General features: G+C 39.4%; 1 protein-coding gene across 2 annotated transcripts in view; it reads left to right on the forward strand.

Moving 5' to 3' along the window:
• Positions 1-14,562, forward strand: part of sm (heterogeneous nuclear ribonucleoprotein L) — a 162,174-nt gene that overhangs the window by 104,437 nt on the left and 43,175 nt on the right. For both annotated transcript variants that reach the window (XM_089075942.1, XM_011639537.3), the window contains exon 6: positions 870-933. In XM_089075942.1, the coding sequence (XP_088932068.1) occupies positions 870-933 (64 nt within the window). The remainder of the gene's footprint in view (positions 1-869; positions 934-14,562) is intronic.

Consider the following 14,562-nt stretch of genomic DNA (forward strand, 5'->3'; position numbering starts at 1 on the left):
ATTCAGCCTGAAGCGTGACGTTTTTACGATCGTGGAAAGCGTCCTGAAAGCGCTCGCGTAGTCGCGAGTATGTATATACCCGCGTGTTATAATGCACTCTCGAACGTATTGCGAATTTTTTTTCCGATGACGAGAGAGAGCGAAACTCCCGACAAAAGGATCGATCGCTTGTTACGCCCGTATAGTTTCCGAGGAACTACGAATTTCACGGCGATTCACCGGAGGCTCTGCGAAGAGAGAGAGGGAGGGAGAGACAGAGAGAGAGAGAGAGAGAGAGAGAGAGAGAGAGAGAGCTGCTCTATTTAACACCTGGGGATTCGCGTCGCTTAGGCTAATCGAATTAGTCTTGCATGCCCGAGAGATTCGCCGAAGTATTCATTAGGCGACTGAGAACAAGCACGGATTATTCGTTGCTGTAATCGAAGAGGATATGAGACGATACACAGTACCCTCGAAAATTGCGATATTGAGTTATGGATAACTTGCTATTCCTCATTCAATGGAAACTCGATATGAAACTGTCTCAATAATAACGTTACATACTCATCTGGTTAGCTTTTTGCAACAGGGTTACAATGTTTGCATGTAAAATTCTCGTAGACCAATTTCTCTCTCTCTCTCTCTCTAATCGAAATTTTCGAAGAGATATCAACTTCAATTAGCAAAATCGAGTTAGTAACAGCATTGAATTAATTTTTTTATTTCTGTTTTCTCTCTCTCTCTCTCTTTTTTTTCTTTTTTTCACATTCGTAGGTTTTCAATTGAGGCACATTGTTTTCTGGTGTGCGAAAAAAAATACAATTTACGCGTCGATTTTCTGTGATATTTGAAGCCACATTTTAAATACCGTTGTCTGTTATCTTTTCCAGCCGACAAAGCTCAACGTCTACAAGAACGACGCTGAAAGCTGGGACTACACAACTCCAACGTTGGGTGAGTCTCTCGTTCTCTCTTTCATTTCCCTCAGTTCTTTTTTTATTTCCTTCTATCGGTGTTATGTACGTGTAACTTCATAACATACACCAGTCCCCTCGCGTGTCCCTTGACATGCGTTTCAGCAATCAACAGCATGAAAGTGCAAAATCGGACAAGCCCGCTTTTTCGAACGTCAATAAGACACTTTTTTTTTTTTTTTAATATCACATTTCATTTCTCTAAATTCTTAGTCATCGAATACTTTCGGATCGGAATTTTATATATATATATATATTGCAATCATATATTTTTGAAATACGATTCTGATGTAATATAATCTTGCATTGTATCCGCAATATGTATCTAATGATTGATTGAGTTTTGATAAAAATTAATACAAAATGAAATTTATATAAACCAGCCAAATTTTCGCAGCCAGCGATAAATCGCATATTTATTGAAAGTTAAATTTCGTCGAAGAAAATGGGCTTGTTTGATTCTTGTATCTAGCTCGTCAGTTGAATCGCATTCTACAGAAAGAGGCCAACGGCATTCGACTGACTTCTTCCTGCAGAATCCAGTTCAATTAGCGACACGTACCATTGCGAAACGCACGGAGGATCGTTCCCGATGCCGAACGCGTCGTGATTTCTCCCCTTTTTCAGTTCTCCATTTGTGCCGCTTCTGTACCTCGTTACGCACGATGGGGAAAGCTTAATTGGATCAAACGGTATCCAGACGCGAAAAGGCTTCGCCAACATGCGGCCTTGTTCGGAAGCTTCGAAAAAAATCGTTCTTCGTAAATAGCACTTTATTTTTTTTATTTGAAAAAAATATTCAGTGAAATAATTTCCATGATTCGTATAAAGTCTTATAGTGATTTTTTTTTCTTTAATAGATTGGAATTTTCTATTTTTTTATGAATCCAAAGTAATAGATAACTTTCGTTCCCATTAAGCTTTCATTGCGCGAGAGAGCAGGCTGGAAAAAAAAACGCATATCCGAAATACGATCGGGTATCCGACGGTTTTCAAAATGAGAGGCCGATCCCGAAACCGCAACAATGCGATGGGGAACGATCCTCGAGCTTGAAATTCGCTCGACCGTTCATACGCATGAATTCGTCGCGGACATTCACATACCACAGAATCCGAGAATGGAGATCTATTCACTCCGGAAATACGAGACGACGAGGGAGCGTAGAAATAATAAAAGTGCGTAATTTGGACCACCCGACGGAACGTATAAATATCCCGAAAAGCGGCGAATTATCCGCGAGCGTAACATAATAAATATATCGCGTTACAAGGATATTAAACGAATTTCACGCGGCGAAGCACCACCGCGAACATCCAACCCGCTGGCAACACATTCCTCGAATTGCGAGCGTGCACACGGGCTGCATTACCCTCGAACGAAATGCAAAATGCATTTGCAGCAAGGTAATTATATTTTACTTCGATACCCAGGCACTCCTTTCACGTTTCACGGGTAACACGGTATTTCAGCTCGTGTTGCCCCTCATCTGCCGACTCATTGTCGCGACATTATCCTGTAAAACTAATCCTACTTTTCCCCCGTCCCGGTGTGACGAGCGACCTTGCGAAAAGGTGAATGCGGAATGAAATGAAGTTGGGAACCCACGCCTGCGAAATTATTCGTGCGAATCACGATTCACTGGCCAGAGATTAAATCGCTCGCCCGAAGGCGCGAATGCGCGAGAGCAGAGCGCGGCCTTCGCGTTTGCAAAAGAGCGGCCGTTTAGCAGCTCAACGCCGCTTGGTCGTGACGCGTAAATTATTTCGAGTTATCTTGCGACATTAATTACCGCGTTTCTTTCTACCGTGGCTAATGAAGATTACCAACGCCACGTGCGAGGCGCCGAGCGCTCATCTCGTAGCATTAGCTCGCCGTTTTTCAAGAATAATCGCCCTCCACCCCCCCCCCCCCGCGGGGGTGCTGCGGCTTCGTCGCGCGAATTGGAGCGTCAAATAGCAATTACGCGAAGACAATTCAACAACGCGAGTTTATTTTCGCGAATAGAGAGAAAATGAAAAATCTACTGCTGAAATTGACTCGCGGAAAACAAGATTGCTCCGGCAGAGAAGCGGCCCTGTATTAATTTCCATCTTTGTAATAATGTATGTTAATTTTTGCATTTAAAAAAATGCATGAAATGCATCTAAGTCTTATTATCCGTCGTGTCGAGTGAGATAGTATTCGGACAAACACCTAAAGAGGACAAAAGTAAGGTTCGTTAGGCTTTACGATGAAAGAAATTAGAGTCGAGAAACACACTCGATTAACACACTTAAATATATGTAATTTCTATTTTAGCTAAATAATAAGAAATATCTCTAATATTACTTTTTTCATCTTCGGAGATCTGTGTCAAAAAATTTTTGACACAGATGTCGCTTACATCTGCGGCTTGCGCATTTCGGGATTAGTGTCGGGATCGCGAAGTTTTAATCACGATTAAAACACAACCCCATAAGACGTGAGGAAAGTGAGTGACGAGCTTGACAGTTAACACGTGAACGCGCATGAGACTCCCGTATTGCTGCGAGCAGCAATTAGCGAAAAGCAATTGCCGGAATATCGCGTGCCAGGTACAAATCCTTAAACAGGATTTCGGTCGAAATGACAAGCAAGCAGGGCACTCGAGGAATTCGCCCCAATTACGCCCCGTGGCTTGACGTTCCGTCACCAGCAGGCGCAATCGACGACGTACCCTTTCGACTGCACGAAAGCCCGAGTCCTTAGAGATGGATTTCCGCACTAATTGGCACTATTTTCGGACATAATGATGAAATTCAAATTGCTAAGAGCTTGATCCTACAAGTATCCTCATTACATCGGCCATATCCCCCCCCTTCGAGGTCGTTCTCTTTAATAGGATTAAGAATCTTCCAGACACCATTGTCATTTCTATTTAGATTCTGAATAGGCAGTAAATCACGAATATAGAATTCAGAATTATCCTTCGAAAGACTCTGCATTAGGAAAGTTATTAAATAATATTGAAATATAAATAAATTGGAGTATATCTTTTTAATGAATATTGATTTTTCGACTTAATGATTCAAACTAAAGTTTTCAATTTAACGTGTTTTTTGTTTAATACTAAAACTGTTTGCTGGAATATATATTCTCTTAGTTCGTTATGCTGTAAAGTTAACCAACTTCCATTTTCTCTAAATATCTTTTATAAAAAGGTTATAAAAACTTTCTTCTTTATTCGCCGTTCGACGGTGTTTCAAATCGGTTTCGCAGTAAAGCTTTAGAATTTAGCTTGTGAGTTGACATACAAAAAGCCTATCAAATGCATTTCCAATATATCCATCCGCGCGACTAGATGAAACAATACCGGAACTTGATAGATTGTATCAATTCCTCGATAGCGAGTGTCTCGTTATCAATGGGAAGGAACTCGATTACGAAATCCCTCCCCCCCCCTCTCCTGGGGGACTCGCGTCGACAGACCCCAGTCTGCCGGACTAATTGCATCGGAGATAGGTCAGGTCGATCGCAGTACTTCTAACCTTTTGCAGACTTGCATCCGCATCTCGCGGATGAAAGTTTCATTAGGTCTAGAGGCGATATCGCGGCGCTTATCGCAACCTACCATTTCCGCCAAGGCGAAACGGCCGTGCCGTTTTTGCCCACGCTCGAGATGGTGGGCATCACCGAGTATCGATCCGAGTACCGCTCCGTTGGTCGAGTCGTTTAAGCCGTGAAAGTGGCATAAATCAAATTCTGAAGGGTAATCAGTTAAATATCGGATATCAATGAGAACATAAGTATCATATATTATGTATTCTAGCCCAAAGCGAGTAATAGATAGCTCGGGCATTCATTTCAGACTCCGAGTTTCTCAGCGAGATGGAACGACGGTAGTTACGAGCATGTACGTGAGCGAGCGATACCATGGTATTAACGCCATATTTTTAGCGGTAAAACGTTCGAAGGAAAATAGTCGATCGAACGGTCAACTTCTGAAGTTCGGGAGTCGCAAAATACGCGCTATATAACAAACGTCGGCCGAAACTCGAAATAAACTGGCTTGCCTCAGCTTTGTATTTTAATCAACGTGAGAGCAGCATTGTGCAACAACGGCGCGCCTCCTTGCGATTCTCCGGGCGATTAAGATTCGCGATTAATCTGCTGCCTCTGTGTCGTCCGTTCAATTATACCCGCAGAAATAGCGTTCGGCCGGACGCGATCAATCCCTCCCTCCCTCCCTCCATCCCTCCCCGATCGCGTTACTCCCAATTTTCTGTCACCGCCGATTCCGATTTGGCAACGACAACGACGACGACTACGACCGTCATTGGCTCCACATTCGTTTCTCCGTTTCTACATGCATATAAATGTCGCGCACAAAGAAGAATGTCGTCGATGTCGACGTCGAACGAACAAAGCCAAGTTTGTTTCGAGACAGTGGGCAAGCCGATGCGACTTTATTGCGCGTAAGGCGCGCACAATTAAATAAACAAGTTAACGTTGTCACGGCTGCAGTAAGGCTCTAAGGTCCGCCTTTGTCACGAGGATTGAAACTTCAATGTTCAACGAAGAGACGGGAGCAAAACGAACCCCGCCCCCCCCCCTCCCCGAGCAAGCGAGCCCGTCTAATAGATTTATTTTAATGGACTTGTTTTACGAAATCCTCGGCTCGCGTTGAATAAGTCCTACCCTCTCAATCCGAACGTCTCCGACGGAGATTCCGAGGTCCGCGAGGGAGTGTCCACGTGTTTGTACTCTTCTCTTTTCTCAAAAAGTTACGAGCACGCACAAATGAAGGTATATACTTGCTGAGAGGCGTCTGCGCTTAACGGGGAAACGTCTTGCTTTGTCATCCTAATGCATTCATTCATAAGAAATTTACGAACTTTTTAATGCATCTCGCTTACTGTATCTATAAAGCGGTCCGTGTTTTCTTTATTTTTTTTTTTTTTTTTTTTTTTTCCCACGCGACTTTACGCGACGGAAGTTCTTCTCCGTCTTAGTAGTTGAAGAGAAGAAAAATTGAATTATGTTATCTCTCGACATTTTGTCGTGACTAAATTCTGCTTTCGCTACGTGGTGCGCAATTAAGAGAGTACACGTATATATATTTTTTTGCACGAATAAATTTAGACAATGGACCGAATCGATGAATGTGCGAGAGACGCACGTGCAAAAACGTATTGTATTAAATTTCTGTCTCTCAATAGCGTTACGTGAAAATAATTGAAGTATTGATACGCGTGCGGTGCGCCTGCAATTATATGTCACCTTTCTCGCGTTAAACGTGACTGTGAAATATTCGCTGCGAAATACAATACGTGATGTTATCATCGCCGCCTTCGCGTGATTAATTTCAACATAGCTGGCACCAATATTCTCGCGCAGTTGCAGACTTATTACAACTAGGATAAATTTCTATGTATTTATTATTTCGGGCCCGCATTACACGTGATGAAGTTTATATTGTGAAATTGTGCCAACTCTATAAATTTCCAGAGTAATTACTTTGCACACAGGATGACGTTAGCAGACATTTCTGTGCTAATAGCTTTCTCGCGCGTTACAGCCTCCAAATTAACAAACTTTCACGCTAATTGTTTCTGATGCAACGGTATCGCGAAATACATACCGTTCCATATCGGACGGATTTTGGCAGCAGCCAGTAAATCTAAATATATATATATATATATATATCTTCGAGATAAGCGTAATTGAAATTTTGAAATTTCTGGAAAATTGAAATGTCTTTCACCGCTGAATATAATTCCATATAATTGTTTTCCAATTTTATTAAAATTATATAACATTTATATATCATACATTTTGAATTGAAATCCAAATATGTTAAACAGTGTTTGTTAAACAAATTTTTGCCGTTTAAAAATTATTTAGCTTCCGCAAATTGTCTCTTGTGTGATGAGAGTTAAAAAAAGAAAAGACGCTTTGACGTGAAGATTAAATTATTTCCTCAGGTAATCCTCGGTATCTTAAACAAGATAAATTATATACGGATCTTGCGATCTCGTCGGTAAAAGGGGAACCGAAATATTCCGTTCGCGAAACAGGAAAACCAGTGTAGTCGCGTCTATCGCGTCCTAAGTATAAATCTTTTGCCGAGAAGAGATTTAAGTTTGCGCGATGTCCCGCGAGGCCGTGCGACTGTCCTCGATCGGAGAACGGAACCGGAATAAACTCGGCTTCGTGAAGCGTGGTGAAATAGAGACAAGGCGGAATGGATTGATCCTTTGCATAAAACTTTAAACTCCAATTCAGCGATTTCTCACTAGCTGGAACGGGGGACGTGTAACGTTCGGAACAAATGGCGCGAAAAATCGGGAAGGCTTGGCGCGAGTTTAATGCCGCGAATCTTTTCTCTCCGAGGAGAGATTTCTATAACATCAATTGGATAAAATAAAAATGGTTATCGATTGATGCGGACATTGATGCAGGCTGATATTGAAAAGAATGGACGATTTGGTATTTTTGAACGCTACTTTGAGAACTCGATCAAAATAAGAAACAGAAAGGGAATATAAACAAGTGTAATTGTCATCGCGAGTGAGATATTTCTTCAAAAAATTTATAATTTTTTAATGATTCGAAACTTGCAGAAAATAATGGAATTATAAATAACCTGTGTATTATATGAAACTTTAATTATATCGTTGATTTAATGAACTGGTTTTTAGTGGCATTGTTATAATATGCTCTTTCTCTTGTTGTTATTCTGTTTATACTGTAAATAATACTAAACAACGTAAATTATATCTTGAAACATATTCAGATACTGTAATAACGATGCTGAATACAATGTCTACAACGGTTCTCAAACTGTCTTCTGCAGAATTCTATTTTCATAACATGAAACTTACATAACAAAAATCCATCATTAACATCAATTAAAAATAAACAGCTCTATCCATACGATTTAATAAGACATTTGATGTCATGCCAAGACTTTTCTTAAAAATTATTGGAAACATTTTACACACATCTCTGTAAGATTTTTTTTTTATTATGGTTTTTTTTATTATGGCAAACGGAAACGGGACGGGCAGTCGTTGCTGTAAAAAAATTTTATAAAAATTTATAAAAATGTTTTTTTTTTTTTTATAAGATGCCTGCCTGGAGAATGGAAGATCCAAATTTGATTTCTGGTTGAGATAATATTTTTCACAATATTTATTTCCTGTGGGGGAGATAATAAAAGGGATCTTAATTGATATTAAGATATTTAATTATCAAATTGCTGTAAAAAACTGTACATTGTAAATTTATTAAAAATAGTGGCACGTGATTGGTGATATAATTGTTTGAATTCATTTAATATAGAAATTTAGCAACCGAGACAATTCTGCTTGCCGAGGAATTAATTAGCTGATGATTCTCTCAGTTGCTTTTTTTTTTCTCTCTCATTTAAGTGAGGAAAGAGTGTGTCGGAAATGCGGGTCAATTGCCGCCGCTCGAGCTGACGGAAACGGCTGCGTTGATCTCATCGCGACTCGCATGCGGGTGCATCGGAGTGCAGCGAGATATGCGACGTACGCGTTATGAGTCGACTGTCCGCGCCTCTCGAAACGCGCCGAATATCCGAGTACGAAATACCTGTGTCATGAGACAGACGAACAAGTCTCATCATAAGCGCGAGGCCGCCTGCACGTCAGCATGCACTCCGTTGGAGATTTATGAGTTCGCCGGTGCTCATGAGAGACGAGCATGTCTGTTGACGAGCAGAGTGTCGTCGAGGTTGTAGAATCTCCCTGTGCGCAAACACTTTGAGCGCTACCAGCCGACATTTCGCTTCGCGGGGCGATCGTTTAGGCACGGCGCGATATTAGGCGATCGCTCGGGCAGATCGTGTGCATGTTGGTAGGTCGCCCTTATCGTTTCCCGCACTTCGCGCAAACGACTTCGTATCGGGATAAATTATGGCGCACCCATTTGAGCAAGAAGTCTAATTAATTTCGACTTACGATAGATCCAATGCTGCGACCGTAAATGCTGAATAAACTAGCGAACTAGTTAATTTGAATGTCGACAGTTTCCAAAGCCAGGAGACTAGTTTTAGATTTTGTTGAGATAATACTCGAACTAATTTGACAACTCCACGAGTCGCGTGAATAATTTATCAATTCCTGAATATTAGTTTAGATATTTTAATATAGTTTTTTTTTTTTTTTCTTTTACAAAAGTGATATATTCGTTTGTGAAGACAAGAATATTAGTTTAATGATTTTATAATTAGTGTGAATAATTTATCATGCTGAAACAGTTATTCGAGCAAAAAGTTTAATTAATTTCACTTACAATAAATTTAATGTTATGATACTATAAACGCTGAATAAAAAAACTACTGAACTAATTTGAACCCGTTAACAGTTTCAAAGTTGGGAGACAAGTTTAGGTTTGTTAAGATAATACTTCAATTAATTTAACACAGCCTTTTAAGTAGTATAAACTGTCATTTTTTGAATTTTATTTTATATATTTCCACGTTGTCTTTAGAGAAATAATGTTGATAATGAATATTAATTTAATAATTATACGAGTCGTACGTGAATAATTTGTTGCGCAACAAGTATTTTGTATTACTAACGATCTCTTTACATAAGCAGATTAAATACTTATTATTAATGCGACATACGTACACGTGCGCAAAATGACTCTCTTGTAACAGATTTTATCGATTACAGTTTGATATTATTTATTACATTAGAGCGGAACACAGTTCACATATCCAAGTGAATAATGCAGTTTGGTAAGTTACATAACTTATGCTATCTACGGTGGAATCTAATTTTAGAGCACTAATCTTCTTATTTCACGCATTTCGTAACGAATTTCATCACGTTAATTGGGTGACCAGCTTGAAATTAAACGCGGCAGAATTAATATCTTCGTAACGCCGTGCTATAATTGCCGCGAGTACCAACCAGCCTCGCGACAACTGAAATAAATCATCGTCTCGGTGGCTGGCGAAAGTCATTATGCTCTATGATTACTACGAACGCTTAAGGAAAATAAACCCTTCGGTCGCTAGCCGCGACATTACATTATCGTTTTACCATTATCGTTTTACGGCGAGTAAGACGACAGGAGCTTGTTTGCTCTGAAAACAAACGTCGGTAGCTATCGCATCGAAAATAATCGTGGCCAAAGCTTAGCGGTTATGCCTTCTGATCAGAGATGCCTTCTACGTTTCTAAGCGACTCGCATCTGATTATATTACGACAAATTTAAATCTCAATTGATTCCGTTTCATCGTGTTGCATCACTGAACATTTTACTGTCGTTACCGTCTCTGCACAATTTAAAATCTAATGCACAGCATAACTTAATATACAATTTAAAATATTAGACTTTATTTATATTTAAAAAGAAACAAAAAAAAAAAAGATTAATTTCCCAAAGGCGAATCGATCCCCGGCGATCGCACTCTCGTCCGTTCTTTCTTTTCGTATCATATCTGGCGATTTTTGTAGTTTGCTCTTCCTGGATCTGGTAAAATGTAACGAGATCGATTAGAGACGAGTCGTGCCAGCGATCGGGTTATCGACCCCGGATCTGATCTCATTCTCGGCGCTTCGATCCTGAACGCTGACGGATCTATTTGTCCGAGATGAAGCAGGTCGTGACGTCGCGTGCGCACAATGGGACTGGTATTTCCGTACGAGCATCGACCTTCCAATAAGAAGCATCGTCACTTCAAATTAGAATTCCCGGGATGGTGCACACAGCGACTTCACGGCAGATTTGCAGCAGCGTGCCCAAGTCAGTCGCGGTTCCCCGTTCTCTTCGGATCACGTGCAGCAAGTCCTCTCTCTCTCTCTCTCTCTCTCTCTCTCTCTCTCTCTCTCTCTCTTTTTTTATTTGTTGCAAATCAAATAAAGAGCCTGTGAGCGCAAAAACATCCGGACGATTAGTATAATTGTTAATTTTATACACTTTCCGATTGAACACTCCTTATTTTGTGTTTTCTTCCGATGATGTTCCGGTTTTGATTTTAATATCGAATTTCTATATAAACAAGTCACAATTATTATTTATTTATTTTCTGATTATTATCGTTATTTCGCGAAGTTACGTGCACTGGAATGCAATTATTCAAGATAAACTAAAGGATTAAAATAAAACGAAAAAAATATAACTACCAATTATCAAACGAAAACAAAGATGTTATCTTATTTTCTGATGTTGCTAAAATTTCGCTAAATACCATGATATAATTACATAAATATTGTAATACCAGACCGATCAGATTGCTCCAAATTTTATTTTATTTATTTATTATAGGCAGAGATAATTTTCAAGTGATTTACTGTTTTAATTCAATTTAAAATATCTCGATTAATCCAGTGAACGTAATCTACAAGAGACGAAATAGAGAAGTCATTGCTGATATGAATGCAATAGCGATTTTTGGTGTTTCTACACTGGCAATAACTGTCAAACGGCTGCATAACGGCTTGTCAACAATGCGATAGATTAAACTATGCTAAATATATACTCCGTTCTATTCGGCGCGGAATGAGGAAGACACAGGCGCGTTATGGTGAGACAAATCACCAAGGAGTTCCTGATTCCGATCAAGATCGGCGACCGAACGAGAGGGTGATTAACGAGCCCTACCAAAAGTTTAGACATAGACTAACACCTCCCATTCGAGTTTGAATTTGTAGCTCGTCCGACCGACGTCACGGTACATCTCCGTCAGACTGTCCAGTCAGTCAGATTCTTTATTCGTTTTCCCCAAAGAGAAGATAAAAGGGACGAGATTCGAGCACGGTGACAAAATAAAAAAGTGACCCTGAATAGCACATGACGGTCCAAATTCTATTCTGAGCTTGTCGCGCGTTCTCAAAGCGTTCGCGTCATTCTTGTATGTTTGATACTATCAAAATCTTTACATCTTACCATTGGGATTTTATTTGTTAATGTATATTGAGAGTTAAAAGGAATATTTATATTTTATGCGGTGAAGTTTATCATCAGGACAGAATGCACGCAGCAAAATTTAATTTTCCTTCTAATTATTAGGATAATAATATAAATCCCTTGTTTAATCTATTATTTATAGTTATTTAAAATGTAATACCCACGTGAATTATTTTCAAATTGTCAGCTATCGTTAATTAACTATTTTATTTCATTTATAAGACGTATGTAGTTTGAATTTCATTTCTCTATTGAGTTCTCATAAAGAACATTGTATTTTTGCCTCCTTCCGTGAGTTTCGACGACATCTTCGATTTTAGGAAGAGCATTCTATAACTTTTTCAACGTACCGTAGCACATCCGAGATATCAAACATTTAACAGTTGCATTCCGCGCGAGTGCCGACCACCGATGAAAGTTCTTGCCGTCATCCGTAGCTGTTCGCCGTCACAATCTGGTCGGTGCAAGAAACCTGAAACTAGGGGATGGCATTACGGCGCGAAGTGACCACATTCCATGATAGTTTGTGCAATGTGTCACTTCACCGGCACCGCCGCCATTTCAACTTGGCAAGTGCGGATCCGATCTTCGGCCAACCTACCAGTGTGAGAGAGAGAGAGCGAGAGAGAGAGAGAGAAGGGGGAGAGAGAGAGAGAGAGAGAGAGAGAGAGAGAGAGAGAGCAGCCTGGTATCTTCGTCAACAAGCGCGAAGCCCACGCGTTTCTCGCGCCGGCCCGCCGAACTTTCGAGCAAATTAGCAATTTGCCAGGAACAGACTCCACCTTGGTCCCGGTGCGACGATTGGCGCAACCACCTCGCGGTCGAAAATTAGGGACCGCCTCTACTCATCGTTTCGTGTACGTCACGTTATATACACAAGTGCCTCTAAGCAATCATCCCTCCCTCTCTCCCCCCCCCCCGCCTCCTTCACCCCCTTTGATGGACGCTGTTATATACATGTCGTTAGTCTATAGACTCATACACGATTGGCCTGAAACTTTGATCACAGAGGCCAAGACTTTATGGGGAAGTCTTCAACTCCCGTTACCTTCTCCCGTTACTCTCCGTTATGTCTTTAATATGAATCCAAATCTCTTCGATTTATTGAAAAAAATAAAGTTTGATAATTCTATGGTGTTAAATTGTACCGAGATATTTTACAATTCACGAAACACGATTTTTATTCCGTTCTTTTTATCGGGGGGTTTTTTTTTATCTTATACTCAGATTTTACTGCGAAAAAGTTACAAGCTAAATATTATATTAAAAGAAAATATTATCAATTTTATTTCGAGAAAAAATATAAAGCAACGATTTTTAACGGTCTCGTACGAGTTATATCTTACATTTTAAGTGAGATATTTCCTTAAGTTGGCAAGTAGCATTAGAAACTATAGGAATTAAATATAATATAATGTAGTTCTGGTTGACAATTAGCTTCCTCCGGAAGCAACTGACAAATCAGAAACGAAATCGCAACAATTCTCACTAATCTTTCATTGCGATGAGCCGTTATCAGGTTTTAGCACAATGATCTTGCACATAATTGCAATCTCGTTGTGGGAATAGCGCTGCAACCGTGAAAGACGTCAGATTTGTTATTATTACAGCAGTTTGCTGTTAATGTAACCACACAGCTTGTTTTTGCGATAAATGGCTGTAAAACGCAATATTATAAACGCAAATGGATAAAAGGACGTGTACTGTAATCTCATGCAGGAGAAGTTATTTGACGGCAGAAATTACGCTTTTTGCGCATCTCGCAAAATCTCATCCAATAGAATACGTTTCTACAGGATTTTATTCATTTATCGTTGTTTTTTTGAGGAAAGCATGAAAAGTTTATAACATTTGTGCTCTTCTAGATTAATATGTATTGCAATAATCAAATTAATTCTTGAACGAAAACTTTTTATCAACATTAAATTATATTATCGAGATGATTTAAAGTTGAAAATATCATTAAGAGTTATTTAATTGTCCTCAATTTTTATTGTTTTTTTTTCTATCAAGTTTTAAATTAGCTTTAGAATTAACTTTTATTTATATTCTGGTCTAAAAAAATGTTATGATGGGTAGCATCAAGTATCAGGTTTACCGCCCAATTTTCATTTAAGAAGGAATTCTGGATTTATCAAAGAATTCCTATAAAAAAAAATGAACCAGAGACACTCTATTTTTTCCGTAATTGGATCATTTAACACTTGGCTTGCGTTTACACTTCCAAGTCATCATCTATGTCAACCGTAATGCTCAATTATGTTGCCTTGAGGCTGATATCGGCGCTCGCCAGGCGAGTTTATCAAATCATATGTACGCAGTTTTCCTGGTAATTGCATGGAGCATCAGAGAGATAAGACTTAGTAAAGAATAACGATCTAATTTATTGCGACACAGTTACAGAATCTATTGGTGACACATGAATTACGCTCAGTCCTTATATTTTTCTTTCAGTAATAGCTGTAGCATTTATCGAATTTACTCATATTTCGTTAACGTAATTGCAAATCTTTAGGAAATACAGGACGGGAACTGTAAAAAATAATTCTCATTACCTTAACTTTACAAAAAACACACACACACACACACACACACAAGAAGGGGAAATAAAAAATAAATAAAAGGATAATAATTCTTTCCTTTTCTTTCTTTCATCGTGGAATGTTCAAAAATATGTCATATGTCGCTATAAGAGTAATCTCG

Source organism: Pogonomyrmex barbatus, unplaced genomic scaffold (genome assembly GCF_055798465.1).
Source record: "Pogonomyrmex barbatus isolate J1 unplaced genomic scaffold, ASM5579846v1 scaffold2, whole genome shotgun sequence".
NCBI classification, from domain to species: Eukaryota; Metazoa; Arthropoda; class Insecta; order Hymenoptera; family Formicidae; genus Pogonomyrmex; species Pogonomyrmex barbatus.